This window comes from Calypte anna, chromosome 9, assembly GCF_003957555.1.
Source record: "Calypte anna isolate BGI_N300 chromosome 9, bCalAnn1_v1.p, whole genome shotgun sequence".
NCBI lineage: Eukaryota > Metazoa > Chordata > Aves > Apodiformes > Trochilidae > Calypte > Calypte anna.
Genome location: NC_044255.1, coordinates 8,023,070 through 8,045,664, shown reverse-complemented (window position 1 = coordinate 8,045,664; position 22,595 = coordinate 8,023,070). Strand labels below are relative to the sequence as shown.

At 53.5% G+C, this 22,595-nt stretch overlaps 2 protein-coding genes across 17 annotated transcripts in view; both read right to left on the bottom strand.

The window, feature by feature from the left end:
- Nucleotides 1–2,165, bottom strand: part of GIGYF2 (GRB10 interacting GYF protein 2) — a 75,041-nt gene extending 72,876 nt beyond the window's left edge. For 12 of the 16 annotated variants that reach the window (XM_030456247.1, XM_030456250.1, XM_030456256.1 and 9 more), the window contains exon 1: nucleotides 2,067–2,151. The gene's annotated coding sequence lies outside the window, so the exon portion shown is untranslated. Of the gene's footprint in view, nucleotides 1–1,016; nucleotides 1,044–1,373; nucleotides 1,495–2,066 lie in introns of all 16 variants that reach the window. The other 4 variants (XM_030456248.1, XM_030456249.1, XM_030456254.1 and 1 more) reach the window with 4 other exon arrangements.
- Nucleotides 2,166–6,357: 4,192 nt separating this feature from the next.
- On the bottom strand, nucleotides 6,358–21,823 carry EFHD1 (EF-hand domain family member D1). The gene is made up of 4 exons (XM_030456286.1): nucleotides 21,483–21,823; nucleotides 14,199–14,346; nucleotides 9,110–9,244; nucleotides 6,358–7,994 (listed from the first exon to the last, which is right to left on the bottom strand). The coding sequence occupies exons 1-4, from the start codon at nucleotides 21,764–21,766 to the stop codon at nucleotides 7,860–7,862; spliced, it is 702 nt and encodes a 233-aa protein (XP_030312146.1). The 5' UTR covers nucleotides 21,767–21,823; the 3' UTR covers nucleotides 6,358–7,859.
- Between the last annotated feature and the right edge of the window lie 772 nt (nucleotides 21,824–22,595).

The window sequence follows — 22,595 nt, the reverse complement described above, 5'->3', positions numbered from 1 at the left end:
TATACGACTTTTTTTCACTTACATCAGCATAAAGACTATTTTTCATTTATTGTGTGTTTTGGGAAGACAAGAAAAAAAGGAGCATCTAAGGACACTCTACAGTTCTTTTAAGATCAACATGAAAACAGAACCTGCAAAAGTCCATGTTTTTACTGTGGTATTATTTTTGTAAGCACCCTATGAAACAAATCATCACTGAAAGATGACTACTTTGCAGGTTTTTCCTATGCTCTTGCTTTAAAAGACAGGCTCAAGAAACAGTTCAGAAAAGGTCCTTAAAAAAACCCAAAAAACAAAACAACAAAAACCAAACCAAACAAAGCAGTGACCAGGTAGCCCCACACATGCTCAAGTGTCGCTGGCACTTCAAGGCACTGGAAGAGCCTCAGCAGCTCTTAAAATCATTATGAATTCATAGTATTTATACACAATATTGTCAGGTACTGAAAGGGACTATCAGAGCCTCAACACAAGAAACAGGTCTTGCTGGAAGTGACATTCAACTCTACCTCCTTTCTAATACAGCTGACCATTAGACAGCAACTTTTTTTCAATCACACATTCAGTGAGAAATTCACACTGACACACCAGTGAAGCTCTAAGCCTGGGGAGCAAATAGGTTACAGGAGGGGTAACAGACACCCCAATGTTTCTGAACCCCCAAGGCTGATTAGGTCAGCCACTTCTACCTCAGCATCAGCTAACGGTCTGAAGAAGGCCTATGCAAGTAAATGGCAACAACACCAACACCTGAGAGTACTAAAGCTCTTATTATCTATTGGAGCCAACACCCAGAGCTCAAAAATACCAGCACAAACCTTTTTGTTGGTGACAACCCATTTTTCTTTACAAAGGTTCCCAATTACCACAATGTGCATCTACCAAATGTTCTATTCATAAGGCAAATTAAACTGTGTTTATTAAAAAGTTTCTTAAGGACAAAAGCAACCAGCAGAGTTACGGTGGGAAAACAAAAAGAGAAACACACACCAAAAAAACACCACCACCTCAGGTACTTTCCAGGAACTTGCCCAAGTCAGCTCCTGAAGCAAGAAAACAGAATGAGCAGCAAGAAGTTAGACAGAAGAACAGCACCAGAATTCAGAAGTTCTCTCCTCTCCCACCCAAGAAAAGAGACACTTTTTAAGAACTACAATAAGAGGTAAAGCATTACAGCAGTGAAGCAAAACTCAAAACGTTGAAATGAAGGCTACTGGGGAAAACACAGATTTTATTCCAGAAGTACTACTTGGCCACATCTCCTTTTGGTCTACAACTTGTCCCACTTCCAAGTGCCATTACACAGAGCCGAAAGAGTGGAGACTGCTTTGTTGACACTAAAACTACTTGTCTTGAATCAATACCAAACGTACACAATCCTGATCGATGTTCTCTTCGGCCTGCCAAGGCCTCTCCAGTCAGACACTGCTGGTCACTGCTGCTCTCAACACCCTGCTGCCCGCGGAGGGGAAAGGCTCCCTCCTTCCTCTGCCTCTGTAACATGACAGGGCTGAGCGTGCTCGGAGCGGGGCACACACAGGCTTCCACCAGGGCGCACCTGCCCACGGCGCTGCCGGGATGCAGGCCCGCTCCCGCCGGGCAGGCACGGCCGAGATCCCGAGGGTCGGCGCCAGGGGAGATGACACCGGGGAGGCCACTGCCAGCCCCGGAGGCCGTGAGGAGGCCGGGCGCTCCGCCTGATAGGCACCGCCTGCCCCTGCCCGGACCCGCTGCCAAGGAGCCGCATGGAGAGGGCAAGGCCCGCACCGCCGAGCCGGGCCAAGCCCGACGGGCCCCGCACAGGCCCACCGCCGAGAGCGCAGAGCGGGCCCTCCGGGCGCGCCCCTCGCCGCCAGGCCGGAGCGGCCTCGCCCCCCGGGTAGGCCGCAGGGCGCCTCGGGGCTGCGGCAGCGGCGGCGGACAGCAGCCGCCGGCGAGGCCGGTGCTCGGCGCGGGGCCTAGGCCCTCTCCCGCGGGCGGAGAGCGCGACGGCGGCGGCGGGAGCCGGGCGGCGGCAGGGGCGACCACAGCGGCGGCCGGGCAGGGAGCCTGCGGGACGGCGTTACCTGCGCTCCCGGACGGAGAGTCCCTCACGGCCACAGCGACTCCTCAGCCCCAACAACACAAGATGGCGGTTGCGCCGCCACGCAATGTCACGTGAGGATAGGCCCCGCCTCCTGCCTCCGCCGCGGGACCCGGATGGGCGACGGGGCTCCTGCCCACCCCTCTTCCCCCCCCCCCGCATCCCCCCGGCACCCCGCCCACGTGACGACACCGCGTCGCGCGCACCAAGCCCAGCCCCACTCCCTCACGCACCGCCCTGCGGGGGCGGGGAGCGCCCCCTGCTGGAGGCCATGGGGCACTGCTCCCCCGCGCACTGACTGATGGGAAGGGGCGGGGCTGTTTCGCTCTGCCCGTCCCGCAGCGCCGTGGTACCGGAGTCCGCGGTCCCGGCTGCTCCATGCTCCTTGAGCTGCCTCCTGCTCCAGGAGTACCGATCTCCTCGGTCCCGCCTGGCCCGGCAGCACCGGTCCATCAGCCCGGGAGCTACGGCTCCTCGGCCCCTGTTGCTCCCGGAGTACCGACCCCTCAGCCTCGGAGCTACGGACCCTCAGTACCGGCTTGTCCCGGACTACCGGTCCCGAAATTCCGCCAGTCCCGAAGCTCCTGCCCTGGAGCATCGGCTGCTGGCACCACTATCCCCTCAGCTCTCGCCTCTCCCGGAGCACCGGCCCCTCAGTCCCGGCTTATCCCGCAGTACCGCCCCTCAGACCCTGCAGCCGCAGCCCCCCGGCCCCCGCCCTTCCCCGAGCACCTCTCGGCCCTCCCGAGCACCGATCCCTTCAGCCCCGCGCTGTCACGGACCACCGGCCCCTCAGTCCCAGTCCCGGATTTTGCCGCCTGGGCAGTCCCAGGGCCGTCGGTGCCTGCCCCGCTGAGATGAAGTGTCTCGGGGTGCTGCCTCACGCCTCCTCGCTCTTTCCCTCCCTTGGGGTTACGCGTGGGTAATTCAGCTTTCTTGTGGCACCAAAAGCCCCCAGGAGGCTGCCTGGCTCTGAGCAGCTGAAGCACGGGCTGTGTCCAGGCCCCAAGAGCAAGAGCCAGGGGTCCCCGAGGAGTCTCACCACGGCAGGCAGAGAAAGGACATCGGGTCATTCATAGTTGGATTCCAGATTTTCTGATGGAAAACTCAGGAATGCAACACGAAATATTTTCAGCTAAAAATAATGCTTTATTTTTAGTCCTAAAATATTAGTGCATGATGCAGAATAGTCCCATGTGGTTCCTTCAGACTAAAAAACCTGTTCTCAGCTGTTACGCCCCGTTGAAGGTACAACCGTTTTTAGCTGAAACAACTTCTCTCCAATCACGATTTCAGCCACAGTCCATGTGGCTTCGTCCCTCCTCTTCTAGGTGAATGCACACTTGTCACTGTGCACACACTGCTGGCCAGAAATGATGCAACCGTGAACACAAGTGATTCTTCTGAGCTAATGGGCTGAAAGCCTGTAAGTCTTAGGACACATTTTTCGCAGCATGGGACTGGACTACTTGACACGAAAATCTTGGAATGGCATTTCTCCTTTAGGAGGATGGGATAAAAAAAAAAAAACAAAGCCCCTAAGCAAAGGGCTGGCCCCTGATCAGTTCCGTCTCATCCCCCAGTTGCTGCCACACAGCTTGAACCAGAGCCAGTGACAATGTGGGACAGGAAAGAGGCAGCACAACTGTCCAGCTGCAGAAGGGGCAGGTTTGGTTTTGGTTTGGTTTGGGTTTTTGTAAGAGCATCTCCACAACACTCATTCAAGCAGGAGAGGGAGACTGCCATGAAAATTCAACACTATACCTGTGTGGTTAATTCTTGTGTGGTTCAATGACAGGGCTTCAGCTGATGCTGTCTAGGTGTGAAATCAGCCCAGCAGCTAGTCTGACATTCATTAGAGTACCGAGGGCGTGGAAGCACTTCAGAGCACTCTGAATTACCATGTCAGTTAATCCACACTATTAAAAATCCAAGCCCAGGGAAATAGCACCCCTGACAAACTGCCTCCCTGGGTACAGCAGAGGAGCCAAAAGCCCAGAGCACAGCTTTGGAACAGTGAATGATGATCACAAAGAAGTCCAAAAGGTGTGGCAGAGCCTGTCACATATCCCCTTGCTACCCCCACTTTTATGTGTTTGGAAAACCCACTCTCCTGTTTGCCAAAATACCAGGGATTTTGACTGAGAAGAGTCAGTGTCTATTCAGCAACTTCTGTTTTCCATGAAAGCAGGGACAGTCCTCATTCATCACATCCCTAAAAATAGCAATAAAAGCAACAGGCAAAGCAGGCAGGGGGACATCCAGCTGTAGTTTTTGAAGTCAGTCACTTCAATGGGCCTGTCACCTCAGGTGGCTTACGCTGAAAGGCAGACTGCCACAAATACACTGCTAGTTCTGCAACACCCAATTACTTTAAGACATCCTATCCCCACGTGGCAAGCTGCGCTCACAAGGCGACGCTAAAGCACTCTGATTACCCCAATCCCTCTTGCAAGGGATTTATTTGGACCCTCCCATAAGGCTACATTTTTATTTAGTCACCTTAATCCTCGCAGCTAAAGCCTGGCTTCTTAGCTGTGAGGAGCCCAGTGGTAACGTTTCTCTTTCCCTCCTCTATTTACACTGAGCTTTTTAGGTCAGACTTGTGCCATCACACAGCGTGTCCAGCAGCTGAGCCCACAGCATGGTGAGGAACACCCTGCATGCCACTGCCTGGCAGGCTCAACCCACTCTCAGCGCTGGGGGGAGGGTCAGGGACCCCTCTACTCTTCACCTCCTACGCTGGGAAACATGAAACAGAAAACTTCCTGGGATCAAGGATTACCTGGAGCTCCCGTGCTAGGAGATGAGGGACTTGAGGCAGATCTTGTTCCCTTCTGGGAGAGACCCATCACCACAGCAGGCTTGTTACCAATCTTCTCCACCCGCCATCACCAACAGACCTGGTGTCACTTGGTGCACGTCCCAAGTGCCAGAGCAGCATCAATGTACCAGCAGGTGTCAGGAAAGAGAGCTGGGACTGAGCCAGCTGTGGTGACATCAGGCATAAAAGGACTGCCATATATTAATTATAGGTAAATAACACTAATTAAGTGTTGTCAGCCAGTATTAGATGGGAGCTTTAGCAAACCAATTTCTTTTTAGTACTTCTGCATAACCTAATGACGTTGTTATTCAGCCCAATGGTTGGCAGCAAAACAGAGCCATTTAGGAAAAATTAACTTCCCAGTTTCATTTTTTTGCAGAGCTAAATTCAAAACTTACATTGCTGCGGCTTCAAAAATCCCAAAAAACCCACTTACTGTTCACTGCGTGGAATCAAGGCCCCAGCTAACAGCACCTTTGTGAAATGAACAAAGTTACCACAGACACTGTGCACTTCCTTACTGAAACGTGTCAGCCAGAGTTGACTCAAATCTATTAAAAAAAACCCACTGGAAACTTTTTCCACCCTCTCCTGCTGCTGCCCCAGGCACCTCACCAGCTGCACATGCGGAGCAACAGGAGTCAGCAGCACTTGCTACACCATAGAGAAATAAAAAAAATTACGTATAAAAATCATAATTTTTAAAACTACAATTAAAAGCTACAGTGTTGACATTTTCCTTTGGAAACAGAGACTAAGGAGTGTTCACCCAGATTTTACCTGACCTCTGCCACCCCAGGGCTCAGAGACACACAACAAACACCTCAGCTGCCAGCAACGCACAAAGCAGAGCTTCACTGGGTAAAATATTGACCTCTTCCATTTCATCATGGGATCATACCTGAAATGATGCATGGTTAAACCTTCCCCCAAACCTATACATCCCCAAACCAGCCTTGCCAGCCAACCTTAGCAGACCACCAACAGCCAGAAACAAGATGTTTGGGCACATTTTCAGATGTCCACATATTTGGTTTTTTCCCCCCCTAACCATTCCAAAAAGGCAGAAAGAGCAAAAAAATTGGCTTGCTAAATCTCCCATCTCATAGTGTCTGAAGCAACCTGCCTGGCTCCCAGCTGGGGCACTACCAGGGCTGAGAGAAGCACAGGGTAAGAGAAGGTTTATGGTAAGAGAAGGCTGACAACGTTCAGATGTCAACATTGAGCAGTGGACAGGATTTCAAATATTTACACAGCCATGTCCCTTTCGGAGGAATTGCAAACATTAGGGCTTTTTACACCAGAATTGCTGTGCAGAAAGGGAAGTGCCCTCAAGAAGGCTCAATACATCCCTCACTTCTCCAAGTCAGGGAGCCAAACTTAGGGAACTGCTACTGTAACTTGTGATCAAAATGGTATATTCAGGGAACTGAAACCACAGAGAAGACCAGAGATAACAATGCTTTATTTGTACATTTCAGCAACAGGAGAAATAATTGAAGATGAAATTATCTGCTTTTTGTAAAGTATAAAAACATTTAATTATAAATATTTAGCTAAAAAAGCGTGATTTATAAAATATAATCTGTGAAGATATATACACACAGTTTAATTGTTTAGCAATTCTTTCACCTGACATTAAAGAGTAGAGAGTTTTTTCTACTAATTATTCCACACTCACAGTTTAGTGCTCACAGTTTAAGAAGCAAAACAGAAAAGTGAAAGGATGACCAGTGAGTTTAGTTGGGGGGGAAAAAAAAATGTACAAAATGGGGCAATAGCAGGGAGAGAATCTGAGCAAATCCTTGTTTCAAGAGAGGTCTCCAAGGGAACACAGCTCCCTTGCCACGACCTTACAGTGTATATATCCAGACAGGCAGTGGGCATTTGAACATTTGTGGGCAAGTTTCCTGTGTCTGCAAAAGAGAATGGCAAACAATATAGTGCAAGCCCTCCAAATTCGGGCCAGCTAAGTCTGTTCACCTCACTGCTTCCCCCTTCTTGAGCAGAGTGCTCATTATGCTGGGCTGGTGTTTTCTGTTTTTGGCTCTAAGGACACCAAACAGTGTCACCTTCATGATTCAGGGTATATGAGCAAATTTCCAAACAGAAATTCACAGTGTGCCATTCGATTGCACTGTCCAGCTGGCAATATCCCTTGAAAACTAGATACAGCTGCCTAAGGCTGGAAAACACAGTGATGCCATACAGTACACTAAATATGATGGAATGTGGAAGATGCATGGTCAGGCAACTTAGTTTTCTATTCCTCATTTAAGAGAGAGCCAGCTTCCTCCCTACGAAGTCTCAGGAAATCTCACCTCTTAAGGAAAGGTTTTGTTACTATGGCACTTCAGAGAAGAACTGGAAGGCTCTCCAACACACTGGGCAACAGAAAAAAGCTACAAGAAAATAATTAATTGATCCATGTCCCTACTAACTATCTTTCTTTCTTCACAGTGTTTTCACATTGCCTGTGGCACAGGGCTTTGAGGAAGAAGGGGTAGTCAAGGATGCGTGACAACATCCAACAGCAGTACAAACATATAGGGCATCAAGCTGTACCTTGTACAGCTTGATTTACACAAGACCCTGCTACTTGCCTGTAAGCAAGGAATGAATTAATAAGGAATGAAGAGAAAAAGGATGTATAGAAAAGAGGGAAAGAGTGAAGCAGGCGAACACAACACTTGTCAGTGCTACCTGCTGTTGCTGCTTCAGGGTGATGTGCTCCAGACAGTTTAGAGCAAACAGCACATAAACAGCTCTGAATGCATCGTAACTGCAAGAGTTGTGCCCTTAGAAACTTGTGAGGATCTTCAGGACAGGAAGGCTAGTGAAGCTGTAATGAGTTTCAGGCAGGATCCAGGCAGTTCTCCCCAGGTAGAGCCCCGGTCTGGGAAACGTACCAAGTCATGTGCAATCTCAGAGCGCATACTGGATGGTTGGTTACTGGGTAAATGCAGATTTTAACTCCCTGAAAGCTGCTCGGCGGTGTTTCCTTTCCTCCTCTTCCCGTTTTCGCTCATCCTGCTCAGCTTTTATCTCAGCTTCAAACTTACTGGCTGAAGAGAGGGCTTGAGCCTTTGCAAGAGAGAAAATAAGGGAGTGTCAAGCCCTGCATCGGAGGGAAAGCCAGAGCCTGAGCTACTCCCAGATGAGCAAGGCAGAACTGTTGGCTGCACCTCCCAGCTCTTGCTGGGAAGCTCTGTAAGTATGTGTCAAGTATTAATTGTATGGCAGTGCTTGGGTATTTACACTCAATACCTGTTAGCTGGCTTGACTTTAACATCAATAAAAGAAAGGTCATTTATTAATAAGTCACAAACAAGTGACCAAAAACCCTGCTGCCAGTACTGGGTCACATGCATTCTTCCTGTAAGCAGGCAGCACGGCATAAGCTGTGAGTATACAGTGGGAGAAACTACTGCAGAAAACGGTTCTGAACCACAGCCAGATCCTAAAACATCATGCTACACCATGCATAATCTGCAGATCAAAGAGACATTGTTTATTTGCTGGCTATTTTTCCAGCTTTCATCTCAGTACATCTGCTGTGCAATAGCTGTGTTACGCTCTTGGGAAAAAACTTCTTATATAAACAAGCAGGATTATTTTCTCTCCAAGAGTGCTTTCAAAAAGGGTGCTTTGTCAGCTCGGAATAGTGCAAAGCTCTTTCTGCCTACCCCAGGACCTTGCAGAACAATTTTGATTCCAAAGGTTACAGAGAACCACTCGAGAAAGAGATGTCTGAAATCCTATACTCCAAAATACTCCATTCACCACCAAAACTCTGAGCATTCAGGCTGAGGGAGGTTTTGCAAAATGGGAAACTGGGTCCCATTAGTTTCCAGGACACTTTTGTCTTTCAAAGCAGTCAGTCAGCTAGAGCTGCCAGGCACAGAGACACAGGTCACCCTACCCATCAGCTCTGCTGGGGGGAGAGCTACAACAGGGAGAGTGAATAAAGCCCTTGTAGTGTTGCCTGATCAGCAGAGGAAGGCTGTAGCTAGAGCCCAAAGTCAAGTTTGAAGGGAAAAGATGAGTTTGGGAGGGGTGGGGCATGAAATACTCATCCTATTAGCTGGGGGAGAAATCTGGCAGTGTCTTCTACTGAAAAGCAAGCAGGTTAAGTGTCTCAGTGGCAATTAAGGCCTATGTTGCAAAGCTTTTTCATGTTCCCCCATGCCACACCATACCTTAGCTTCAAAGAAGTTCTTGGCTCCTTTGACTCCCTCAATGGAGACATCTATCTCTGAGAGCTTTGCAAGGGTCAACAGGCCACTGTCCTCCTCAAGTTCCCCAGCTGCTGCCTTATGGAAAATCAGCAGGAACTGGCAAGACAGAGAGAACACATTCAAGTTCTTCATGAAGGCTCAACTTAAAATGCAAACAGTGCAGACATTTACCTGGAGGGAGCTGAAACTTCCATTTCTGAGCAAAGGAAACCAGGCCTACATAAGTGAAGTGGCACATCCAAATTGTGCTCCAGAGCCCAGGCACACAGTCCTATTGGACTAAGGAGTAGAAATTTCATGGGAGATCCCCTGGGGCAGGATCCCCTGTTTTTCTGAAGAGCAGAGCCCTGGTGAAGCACAGATCCCACCAAGCTGAGCTGCTGCAAAGCCAGAGGAAGGAGGCCACCTCTCTGCTTGCCTGGTTCAACTGTAGGGAGGGCTCAGATATACCCCTTAAAAGTCCCCCACACCCTAATGGCATATTCACACGTTGCCCACGAGCTTCCTCAGTGCCCTGGGGAGTTCAGATCACATCCCAAAGCAAGGAAAAGATGGCTCTGGCTCACACCTGAACACAGGCTCCCTGGAGCCAGAGGAGGGGAAAACAGAACAAAGGTCAAATGAATGCACCAGAAGAACAGACATAGCTGCTTCAACTCATCCCTTTGTCCAAGGCATGGAAAAGTGATTTTCAAAAGTTGTGGAGCCCATTCCAGGCTGGTTTCACTATGGAGAGAAAAGTCCATGCATTCCTGTAGTGCCCATTAAATGACAAACTGAAGAGCTGCTCTGAGTCTCCAGAGGCATGCCCTGGTGACAGTCAGGGTGGCTTGAACAAGTGTTTACAAGGCAAATGGGTTTGAAATCTTTGTCCTGAACTGAACCACACATCCTGAACCACTGCAGTCTGGTGCACATTGCCATGTGAAATGCAAAAGGAAACAAACAAAAAGCCACCTTGCCCTCCAGGAAAACATAGGTTGTTGGTTTTTTTACTGAAGGAACAAGACTTGCCTACTTAAAAATAAAGACCTCTGCACCAGCTTCAACCTGCTAACCCAGCTCCGGGTTAACATGTGGATACTCTGTGCGTAACTGGAGAGGTGCTGTCACTCCTTGCTATTCTTGGCCACCCCAGGAGGTGTCCTGGTGCTTGGCACAGCACACAAAGAACAAAGACGGGGACAAGTCACTCGGGTACAAAAGCAGCACAAGACAAAACTGCGCCACTGCACCACTGCAGCCCAGGGCTGAGGGCTGCCCTGAAACTCGCTTGCAGGGTTACAGGACCATCAAATATCTCCAGTGCTGTGCTCCAAAGACTGCCAGGCTCAGGACTCAGCTTTTCCCCAGGAGAGCCGGAGCAGTCCCAGCGGAGGGCAGCAGAGCCCCAGCATCGCGCTGAGCCCACTTCCAGCTGCTGGGGCTGCAGGAGCTTGGGAAGGCTTCCATGGGGCAGGGTGTGGGGTGAGGGCAGCCTGACAGTGCCACCAGGCATTGCTTCACCCAATGCCCTGTAACCCCCGGGTGCTCAGCACAGAGCATGGGGTGCTTGGGGAGGAAACTTCTCCCACTACAAACACCAAAGAATTCAATGCTGCTCTGCTAAATGCTCAGAAAGAACCCAAATGCTCCATGAGATATCCCTCCCTGCTGGGTCTGGTATTGGGCTTGTTCCTGTTCTCCTCTTTCAGGTGCAGGGACTGGAGGGCTAGCAGCCAGGATGGGGTTAGTCATGATTTGTCCTCAGTTTCTGCTCCACCCTGCAAGTCCCACTTCTGGCACTGGAACAGGCCAGCACAATCCTGAGGTCTGGTGCAGCTGTCACCCAGGGAGGGACTGGAAACACCCAGTCATGAGTACAACTGTGCATGAATCACCCTGAAACTAGGGGACGGGGCAGCAATCCTTCTCCTGCAGAGCACAGGCTGAGCTCAAGGAAATCAGTGACTGAGCCACCAGTTGGGGTGGACACAGAAGAACATCAGCCCTAAGGACTCGGTATGCAGACTGTGGGGCACCACCACAGGAGCTCCAGAGCAATCCTTCCTCATGTCAGCAACACCACTGGCAGCCCACCACACCAGTTATTTGCTCCTGGTCCTCACAAACTGGAGAACACAGGTGATCTGTATTCAGCCTCTGGCTGAATTCTCATTCCCAGCCCATCTCACACCCTTGGTGGGCCCAGGACGCATCTCACGCAGCTAAGCCTCAGAAAAATGCCACTAGAGAAGCGAAAGGAAATAATGTCAGTGCTTTTAAAGAAACTCTGCTCTCAAGGAGGACATGACACATGCTTTCCACCCCACTAACCTCATAAGAGCTGTACCTGCTCTCGCATCCCTTGTGACCCAAGACCCACCCCACCGTGCCAGGTCCAAGAGGGGTGCTGCAGTGACACGGCCCAACTGGCACTGCTGGTCCTGAGGGACACAGCGAAAGGCAGAGGACAGACAGACCTTTCAGCAGCTCACCAGAACAGCCAACAGCCAGGGCTGTGGTTTGCACCAACCAAGCTGGCAAACATATGATGTGGGGCAGCATTTTGAGCTGAGGCAGGCGTAGGAGATTTTAGTGGGTTGTAGACAGCAGCTACAATTAGACATTGCTATTACAGCAATTAACTCTGGTTTCCTGTGGTAATGCCTGAACCAGACTGTCAGAGGGTTTTTTTTTCTTCCCCCCCCCAACACTGTACGTAACCAGCTTACACCTAAATTTCTTTGCTTGAGTCAGGGAGGAAGTCTTGTGCAGAGTTAATTGCTGATACATATTTGGATGCACAAAGGTCAGTGGTGGAAGTCAGCGTTCCTAACGGGGCTAGCAGCTCTGCAGGAGATGTCAGAGGCAGACAAGCCTGGGACAGCTCCCCTGGGAAGGGAGGACATGATGCCCTCAAATCAGCAACTAAAGGTGAGCTGCTGCAAGCAGAAGAGTCCTAACCAATTCTTGTCCAGGCCATGAGGACCTAATTTCAGGCAGATATGGCAGGACTTGGTATACTCCAGAGAGGCAGACAGGAGCCCTCCAGTGCTCGAGTTAATGACCTGCTGAATTCAGACATTCCCTTAAGCCAAGCTTTTGTCTTGCATTGTCAGAGCACCCCAAGTCAGCTTGGTCACCCACCACCTGCTCACTGGTCACCACCAGTGGGAAACAGAGTGGGACAGGGCTATGGGCTGGTTTGGGCCTCCTCACCCACCAGGAAACCTGTCTCCCTGCCAGTCTTCTGCCCAAACACAGCAGCTGGACACAGTGCATCTGCAACCAGAAAAGCAGCACCCTGATTCCCTCTGCCACAGAAAGCTCTGGGTACATGCCAAAGCTGCTGTGTAATTTGTCCCCAGAGCTCTGCCAACGCTGCCTCTTTGTTCCCACCCGTGTGTCACTCAAGCTGGCATTTGCCTGACCATGGGTTTGCATCTGGTGAGAAGTGACAACAGCCCCAGCTGCTGGCCCTTGGCAGCCAGCAGGCAATGGTACTGCAGCCCCATGCTGGGGCTGTGCTCCAAACAGGTGGCAGCAGAAGAGGAGCTGCTCTGCCAGGACACCACAACATCTTCTAGAGCCTGGGGGAGATAAAGGCCCTTCTCCTTTAGGGGACAGCCCCTGCAGCAAACCCAGAGGCTCTCCCCAGTGATTCAGCCAGGGTGAGGGGTGGCCCCAGAGGGAGGCAGGAGCTCCTCCAGCCCACAGGGTGATTTGGCAATCCAAGCCTGAGCTGGAGCCAAGGCATGGTGCTCTTCCTGCTCCACTGGAATCTTTGCTGCCCCTGGTTCAGCTCTTACCAGGCACATCTGCTGCCCTGGCCACAGGGGCTGCCAGCTTAGGGCTTGGCTGGAGTGCACTGACAGGCTCTCACTGCCCAGCACTCTTTGTGCTTCCCCCTTGCCATGGGCCAAGCCCCGCAACCCAATGGTCTTTTGGTCTCTGCCTTCTACTGCCGCCATCAGGGGACAAGAGCAGGTGATAGGGTAACGTGCCAGGGCAGAGAGACTGTGCCACAGCTCTGCCCTCTCCCAGCCCAGCCCTGGGCCCTGGCTGCTTATCCTCCCTCCCAGATGCCACCAAAGGTCCCAGCACTTCCAAGATGAAGAATTTGATGTCTTGAGCTGTGGAGAGCTCTGTGCTTCACCCCCACAACCAAGCCCCCCACTCCACAAGAGGCATAGTGAGGGCACAGCCCCTGTGGGAGCAGGGAGCCTGGCTGCTGGGGGACACCGTGGTACCATGGCCCCACGGTGGCTGCAAGACAGGGGCAGTGCTGCCCTCCTGCTCCCTGCATGCTGCCAGTCACTCAGAGGGACACAGCATGAGGTACACCCTGACTGAGACAGCAAGCACAGCCTGGGAGGCAGAGATGATGCAAACCAAGGTTTTCATAGGACTTTCAGGGTTGGAAGGGACCTTTAAGATCATCCAGTTCCAATCCCCCCTGTCATGTGCAAGGGCCACCTCCCACTAGATCAGGTTGCTCAGAGCCCTGTTCATCCTGGGCCTCCAACACCCAGAAATGGGGCCTCCACCACCCCTCTGGGACACCTGTCCCAGTGTCTCACCACCCTTGAAGTGAAGAATTTCTTGTGCTTTGGTTGGTCACTGCATGACACAGAGAGGAACCCAATAGCAACTGGAAGAGGGAATCTCCTGCCCCCTGTGAGACTGCTGCTCTGAGCAGAGCCTGTCCCTGCACACAAAACAAGGCCTGAGCCACTGCACCATCACTCACCAGTGACACGGACATGCCACCTCCAGTTACAGCAGGGAGTTCTGTCACCACTCCCAGGCAGCTGCAGCAGGGTTCTAGTGGGCTCCCAAAGCAGGCAGAGAGGTCAGAGAGCTCTGACATCAGGCACCATTACTGCATGTGGAGACAGAGGCTGACAGTGGCCCCGACCTCCCCATGGGATGGGGAAGCTGACTCTGGTCCCCATCTCTGGAGAAACACAGAGGGAACAGTGGCACCTACAGCTGGAGTACACAGCCTGGCTGCCTCCTCCCTCTGCCCCAAAGCCACCTCCCTGTCTGCTCCCACAGACAGCTTTACCTCACGAAAGCTGAGCTTCCCATCAAAGTCTTCATCCACCTCCTTGATCATGTTTTTCAGCCCCAGGTGAGTCTGCGGGGCTCCCAGCTTTTCCATCATCAGCTTGAGCTCCATCAGGTCAATGTATCCATCCCGTCCCGAGTCATACCTGTAGGGTGTAAAGGAGAGGGGGTCAGCCCTCATCATCTACCACATGCATCTTCCCAGAAGAGGAACAGTGCTAACAGATAAAGCCACAGGGTGATTCAAGCTTGGAGGAGAGAGGAAGCTGCACAGCATGACCAGTTTTGAGATATATTAAGCTCAGGGAAGTAGTGGTCAGCCTTCCAAGCTATCTCACCAGAGACCAAAGTGCTCAGGGGAGCTCAGGCCAAACCACCCACACAGCAGCAGCATGGAGGAACTCTGCTTATTTCAGTGGGATTTCCATCTCACCCACTCATGTGTCCAGCACAAAGATTACTTACACACAGCTTACCCCATGCACCAACATGGTTAGGAAAAGGCATGCTGCAGCCAGCTGCTGCCAGACCTCCTCCTCCAGAGGGGAAACAGGAGAGCAGAGACCAACCAGGACCTCCTAGCAGAAAGCAGCTATCTGTCTCTGTAAGCAAAACATCCTCCCTCTAGCTGCTAAAAAATCTTTCCTCTCCAAAATGGTTTTGCTGTTTACTCTGTGTTCCAGGGCAGAGCAGAAGGATAGCCCTGCGGGAGCACAGTGGTCCCAGCCAGTGCCAGTGGCTGCACCAGGGCCAAGCTGGCAGGGGGAAACAGTGCCCACCTCTAGGAGCAAGACTGGAGAGGGACCACACTCCCAAGTGGAGCACAAAGGACAGCAGGACTCTCCAGGACAGCACCCATGCAAAGGGTGTGCTTCAGGGACAGGGAAGCAGTGACCTGCTCCGCTCAGCCAGGGACCCTGTGCCCATTCCTCACACCCTCGCATCTGCTGCAAGTGGGAGTGAAGGATCTGGTCACGCAGCTGGATGCCCTCCCTCATCCTGGTCCTGCCTGCAGGTCCAGCAGGGCCAGGAGCTGGCACAGGAGGATGGGGCAAGGATCATCAGGTCAGGCTCAGTCCCAGCACACTGCCCCTTCTCCACATCTCAACCCTGACAGAGTTAAATCCTGCCAACCAGTCAGAAAGGAAACCTCAGACACAGTGCTGAGGCTTTCCCCTTGGCAGGAGACGGCCAAATCCTCCCACCCATCATCTCCCATTGACTGTTAGCCCTCTTCCAAAGATATGAGGGCTGCAGCAGTCCCAGATGGAGATTTGCACAGTTGTGGTTGCCCTGGAAGAGAGCCCTTTCCAGCTGAGAAACCTCAGAGCCACAGAGGAAGCTGTGGCATTGGAAGGTATCAGCAGAGCCACTTGCCCCAGCTGCACCAGGCAGGGCTGCAGCCCACAGCTCTGCCCCTGGCATGGTGCTTATTCCCCAAAATGGAGTTATCTCCACAGCTTTCTAGAGCCCCACCACCTCCACAACCATCCTTTATTCTCTCTGCCTCTCTTTTGTTTTCAAAAGTCCCACGTCTAAATGACGGGGAGGTCACCACGGGACTGCTGGCACACAGCCCTGCTACCATCCTGCCTGCATACCCAGCAAACCCACCGTGCTGGAGAGCTTTCTGGAAAACTAGGAAAGAGACCTCCATGACAGCAGAAACCAGGTCACAGACCTGAGGTGTCACAGGGAGGAAAGGCAGCAGGTTCCTCACAGCAGAGGAGGTGTCAGTTAATTAAGGCACATGTTCACAGCATCACCCAGCCCAGCTCCCAGACGAGACACACTTACAAGCATAATAAGTGCAATGTCTAATTGCCAATTTGCTTTTCCTTTAAGTTTGGGGTAAAGGGTGTGGAGCTGTTCCTCTGGAGCTGCAGAGACAGTTCCTTTGATCAGGTAAAGCAGCAAAGCATAGAGCAGCAGGGAGGGCCTTGGGGTTGGGGGCTTTTGGCTCCAGCAAGCTCACACAGCCCTTTGGCTGGGTGCAGAAGTGGGATGACACCAAGGTCCACTCCAAATGCTGCTGATCCCAGATTCAGGTCACTGCCCAGTCCTCTGGAAAGCACTGGGTAACAGTGATGGAGGCAGGAAGAGAGCACAATCCCTCACCTTGCCCTTCTGCCAGGGACACAACCTGCAGGTAAATGCCATGTACTCCAGCACCGAGCCCAGGGGCAAGCATGCTGCCCTGAAGGGGTTAAGCGAGGGGCACAGCTTCTGGGCTGTCACCCCCACAGAGGCAGCACAAAGCCAGGATTGTCACAAACCAGGTCAGTGGTGGCAGAGCTGTGCCATGTACCAGTCACACAATGGGTGTCTGCACTCTGGGATGGGGTGCAGTTGGTGCTGAGGTGCACCCCAAAACCAGCCCTCAGGCCTTCACCTTGGGGACAGCGCCACAGGGGGGACATGAAGCTCCTGGATTCCCAGTGCCAGCCCCACAGAGCAGCAGCAGCAGCACTCTGTGAACTGCTGCATTCCCTCCCCATCCCCCAAACAGCCCCAGTATTGTAAAAGCCAGTGAAGCCACTCACAGCCAGGCTATTTTGGGAGAGATGTATTTATTTATAGGGCATGAGAGGACTCATTCCTTCCCCCCACCCTGCAGACTCTCAACACTGCACAGGCTGCACCTTGTGGAGCAGACAGTGCTCATCTCCTACCAAAATCCTCTCTGCCTGCCCTTTGTGATCCCCCTAAGCCCCTTCGCCCCCCCAAACACCTCTGCATGTGCTTTGGGATCTCCTTCCAGCCCCAATACCACTCACACCCATTTTGAATCAGACCTGTTCAGGTGATGGACACAGATCAGCTGTCACAGGCAGAGCTGGAGGAGGGCACCAGGGTAAGTTTAGTCCCCAAAAGCATCCCAGGAGCCATCTCCATACTGCAGGAGCAGCACACAGAAGCCCACAGCACTCAGGTGCCCTGCAAGCCCTCCCATCCCCACTGTCACCCACTGTCCTTCCATGACACCAGAGCTTTGCTTCCTTCAGGCTCAAAGCTCCCTGGGCCACCAGCCAAGCTGCAGCCAGGTGACATGTGGGCATTAGGAACAGCAGGGCTCTGTCACCGAGGGGCACAAACACCTCAAGTCCCAAGCAGGTGGCAGCTCCAGCAGCAAGCCACTGCCACCCAGGTCCCCACCTGCAAGGTGGGATGCTGCAGGCAGCGTTGAGGAGGGTGATAAGGCTTCACCACGCCACCGCAGCAGTGTTCCTGGCAGCAGATGAGACAGCAGCTGCCAAAATCTGCTGCAACAAGGATGCACCCGGATTCCCATGCTGGCTGGCTTCCACTCAGAGAGCTGAAGAGTGGGGTGGAAAGGCTGAGCAGAAACTGAGGGTAAGAAGGGACTGGTTGCTGAAAGGAGGTGCTTAAGAGCAAGAAGCATGTTACACACAACTACAAGGACAAGAAGCATGGTGCTGGTGCTGGGCAGCCTGGCTGAGGGGTTACACTGCAGAAGATAGAGGGATCAGGAAGGGAGAAGGAAGGAGATACCGAGGACTGCATCACCCCTTCTAACTGTAGTCACCTCCCAGCTGCCTGAAAAAGCAAAAGGATAGCTGAGTGAGGAATCCCAAATGATTCTGTGAAATGCTAAAGGATCAAAGAGCAGTTTCTAAACATTCATGCCTCTTGAGAAAAGCTGGAAAAGAAACCTGCCCTCCTTGTAGACCAGTCACTGTACCTGAGCTTGCTCTACATGCTACAGGCACCTGTACCTTGATCTGCAGTTCCTGCATGCTGCAGCAGCCAAATACAGGCACTGAAATAAAGCAACTGGCGTAATAGTGATGAAGTGGGAATAAGCTCATCTAAACCATTTCAAAACCCTTTCTAGGCACTAGGCAATACTTGATTCCCTCTGAATGTTGAGTTTCACTTCACATGGAGAGGGAGGTGCTGATCTCTTCTTTCTGGTATCCAGTTATAGGACAGTGGGAATAGTTCAAAGCTGCCTCAGGGGAGCACCAGACCAGACATGAGGAAGCCTGTTCCAATGTCCCACTACCCTCTTGGTAAAGGGATGCTTCCTGGAGAGGTGGTTGATGCCTCAATCCTGTCAATCTTTGAGACATCTGGACAATGTGCTATAACTTCTGGGCCAGCCCAGTTGTGGTCAGGCAGTTGGAGCCGATGATCATTGTAGGTCCCTTCCAACTGAAATACTCTATTCTGCTGCTGAGAGCTTTGGAAACAATTCCTCCATTCTGGGGTGGGGACAGAAACAGGCTCCTCAACCATAAGCAGCTTTGGCCTCCTCAGCCAGGACAGCAGGAGGTCTCCTGCTCTTGAAGGGATGTGAGGGTGAGATTAAAGTCTCCTCTAGCAAGATCTCCTCGGAGCAACTGGACACCAAAGCCTGCAAGGGTTCAGGCTGGGAGGCTGAGTGCCCATGGGGTTGATCTCCCTGAGCATTGGGACTCCAGAAACATCCAGATGCTGCCCTGGAACAGCACATCAGCAGCACACCAGACATGTCCCTTGACACAGAGGCACTTGGTGAGGGGTCCCCAGGCAGCTCCAGGAGAGCCAGAGGACATCACCTTTTCTCCTGCTGGCCAGGCATACAGCACTAGTGAAACGTGTAGGCAACACACAGAATTCCCCAAGCACAAAAGCAATAGCAAGGCTGGAATTCCTCCACTCCCTCGCACTCCTGTGGATGAAGCCAGTGTCTGTTTTCCTTTCCGCAGCATCCCACCAAGCCCAGCCTGGCTTTCACAACCCTTCTGCCACTTCCCCAGACAAGATGGAGAGCTGCAAAACTCCAGAGATCCAAAGGGTTCGTTTACAAATCTTGGGGACAGGAGGTTATCATGGTTATAAAAGTCCTCACACTTTGTCAGAATAGGGAGCTAATTAGGTCACATTACAATTAGAGTGAGCTGCAGACTTCCCAGTCCTCTCTGCCAAAAAAAAGCAACCCAAAATACCCACCCTGAGGAGCTGCCTGCCCCCAGCAGCAGACATCCACATCCCATCACCAGGAGAACAGGTCTGGAACAGGGGATGCTGCCAAGAGCAGGCTTGGGCAGGAGGAGGAAAGTGAGCACAGCCGTGGCAGCAGGAGCATCATTCCTGCTGTGGAAGGATGATCCTGGCACAGCACATGGCACCTAGATGGAGCACTGGATTTCCAACAACTCCCACATTCAGATCAGCCCTTTGCTTCCACCCCAGAAGATGGTGGTCACAGCCACCAGCCACTTCCTGGGACAACCTGACAGACACCAGAGCAGCCACTACTACCAGCAACTGCCTCTGCCTGGCTGGAAACATCCCAGGCTGCCCACGCCATGCCCAGGGTCACAGGCTCCAGTTTAGTTCAAATCAGAAATTTACAAGCCCTGCTAAAATGCTAAGAAACACTTCTAAATAAGAAGTCTAAGAGCAGATATCTGTAAACCCACGGCAGTGAGAAGATGCATCTCTATCTGTCGAAGTCTTATTTTTTTTACCATTAGTAAGAAAGGCTTTGGGTTGTGGTGGACAGGGCAATAAGCCATAGAGAGAATAAAAGCATTAATCACATTAATTCAAGCTCTGACCGACAGGAATTAAGAGAAACATTTCCTCTCCTCAAGGAGCACGTGGTAGCAGCCAATACTCGAAACGGGTGGCAGCAGATGAAGCAAAGACCAGATCCTCCACCACCACTACACCAGGTGCCTGTAAGGGAGTGAAAACCAGGAGGGGGGTGGGGTGGGAGGTTCTGCCCGCCTGTCAGGGGAGCCCGGGAGGTTGAGATCACAGCCATATTCTTCCCCTTCTGGCACGGCTGGCTGGTTCTCAGCTGTGACAGTCCTCACAGGGCACACAAAAGTTTTCCAGCTACACTGACCCGCTGATTAGCATTCAACAGCAAAGCCTAGGTTTCCTCGCTTACAAGGCCGGCGCCTAATGAGCTCATTGTTGAAAAATTCGGCTGCAGTTCAGCTCCTCCACTTTTTATTTCCCAAACCACTGCTGTTCCTTTCCTCATCCCTATGGAGGCAGCGGCGCTGCTCACCCCGGCCTCTCACCCACGGCTTTAGGGTGCTGCAGCTGCCAGCACCGCCGGTCCTCCTGCCCTCGTCGTGCCACATCTCAGCCCTCTGCAGAGTCGCAACTCCTTTAACCATCGCCAGCTGCCGAAGCAATGCTGCCCACACAGCCAAGAGCTCCGGTGAGCCCAGAAAAGCCATCGCCTGGCCTCCTGCAGGGACCGCCCCGGCTGGGACCCGCAACACCCTGCACCCTCAGGACCCGGGAAGGCTCAGCCAAGCTTACGTTCTCCTCAAAACGTTTCTAGCTCCCAGGGCAGCATGCAGACAGGAGGACCTGAACATTACAAACCCTGCTGTGGTCATCTCCCTAAGATGAAGAAGTTCTTTGCACCTTGCTGTGACTGCAGCACCTCCCTGGGCATGGCAGTAGCTCAGCTCTGGTCCAGCTCCCTGCCTGACCCCTCTTCTCGGTTTTGGGAGGACACTGGTCCCCAAGAGCACAGGATTTTGCGGTGCTGTAGGGAAACCTGGGCACGGGTAACCAAAGCCACCCAGGTACAGTCTAGCTGCAAGAGCCAGGACGAGGCTGGAGGGGGAGAGACACAGGATGGATTGTGGCCCCGGTAAGGGCTGTGCTTCTGATAGCTTCTGCTCTCCAGATGGTCACCAACCTTCCCACCAGAGGGAATCTTCATCCCACGCCCCAGGAGGGGGGATGCCAGAGGCAGCTGAGCTCAAGCTTCGTTTGGGTGCCCGGGAGGGAGCACACAGCCTAGAACAGAAGTGTGGAGGGAGTGACAGCAGGGCCAGGCAGAGCTAGCCGAGCTGCTAGAAGTGTTCGGCGGGAGGCAGCTGCCGAAGGGTGCCCCATGCCAACCCCTGTCCCACCCGAAGTGCCCCTCAAATCCGTATCTCGTGGGTGCGAACCACCAGCAGCAAACAGCCATCATCTCCAACCTGCACAGAAGTAGCCCCAGGCCAGAAGCTAAGAGCAGAACTGACACCAGCCCCGAGGGGGAGACGAACCCCACACAACTCCCCCCAAGGCAGAAAGACAAGGTGAGGATCAGGAAGGGCGCTGGTCACCCCTCGCAGCGACTGCGACTGCCCGAGCAAGAAACCGCGGAGAAATTCAAGTATGACCCCCAGAGCAGCCAGACCCGCTTCTGAGGTGCCCCCGAGGTCAGGGATGGGGAGGCTGCGGGGAGCTGGAGGGGAGGGACAGTGGGACAGTGGAAGTGGGGGGACGGAACGGGGAGCCCCCCTGCCCTACTCACAGGCGGAACATGCGCTCCATGTCCTTGACCTGCCGGCGGCTGAACTCCTTGAACTCGGTATATGGGTTGAAGACGGCGGCACGGCGGGGCTGGGCCGCCCCCTCGTTGATGTCCTGCCGCCGGCACAGTTTGGCACTCAGCTCCGCGCCCGCGCTGGCCGTCAGGCAGCTCCGCTCCTCCTCGGGACCGGGCTCGACCTCCACCGCCTCCGGCTCGGCCCCCACCCCGCTTTCCTCCAGCTGCAGCCGCCGCTGCAGCTTCTGCGCCAGCTCCTCTGAGGCCATGGCCCGTCCCCGCTCCTCTCCGCTCCGCTCGGCTAGGCCCGCCCGCCCCGACCCGCAACTTTATTCCCTCAGCCGGAGGGAGCGGGGCGGGACGGGGCGGGACGGGGCGGGCACTTAAGGAGGTACGGGATGGGGGGGAGGCTGTGCTGCTTCACTCCCCACCTCGGGGTACTCCCACATCAGCACTCGGAGTGTGACTCCCTCCCTCGCCTCTGCGCTACCTCACTAGGGACCGCGCACCCACACTCCCCGCATGGGCACACTCCCTCACACACACACTCAAGTACAGCCCCACGATCATCCCCTTCACGCTCCCCACAAGCGCGCACTTCCCGACAGGGTCCTCACATGGACCCCCCGCGCCCCACAGCAACGAGCTGCGCCCGCCTTGGGGCACACACGGGCACCCACCCCCTTCTTGAGAGGCGTGGAGCCCCCAGCCCGGCCGGGGCGTGCAGCCGGGCCCCGCCGGCTGCCGGACCGTCCCCAGCCCACCCCACGCCTGCAGGCACGGCGGGGCCAGGCCCGGGCCGTGCGGGGCAGAGGGACCCCTTAAGCCCCGCCTAGCGCCTCCCCTCACTTATCTCTTTGGGCTAAAATTAACCCAGGACTCAGCTCTGGACTCCCCCCCTGCCTCCCCCCACCCCGGGACCTGGAGAGCCCACGGCCTCTCCCCACCTCCCTGCTCCCCTTCCCCGCCCCAGCGCCCGGTGTCGTCCCCGCTGTCCCCTCCCTCTGCAGGGCGAAGATTGTCCCCCCGGGACCCTCCGGCCCTGGGTCTGCTGACAGGAGGCTGATGGCGTCCGCCGAGATGGGATTAGGGCTGGCG

What these genes read in the sequence shown, in the direction of transcription:
- EFHD1 (XM_030456286.1), bottom strand. Translation starts at nt 21,766, where the DNA reads ATGGCCTCAGAGGAGCTGGCGCAGAAGCTGCAGCGGCGGCTGCAGCTG. An exon ending in ATGGAGCGCATGTTCCGCCT is followed by an intron (nt 14,347 to 21,482) that starts GTGAGTAGGGCA and finishes TACACCCTACAG; the next exon opens with GTATGACTCGGGACGGGATG. An exon ending in AGAACTTCTTTGAAGCTAAG is followed by an intron (nt 7,995 to 9,109) that starts GTATGGTGTGGC and finishes TCTCTTGCAAAG; the next exon opens with GCTCAAGCCCTCTCTTCAGC.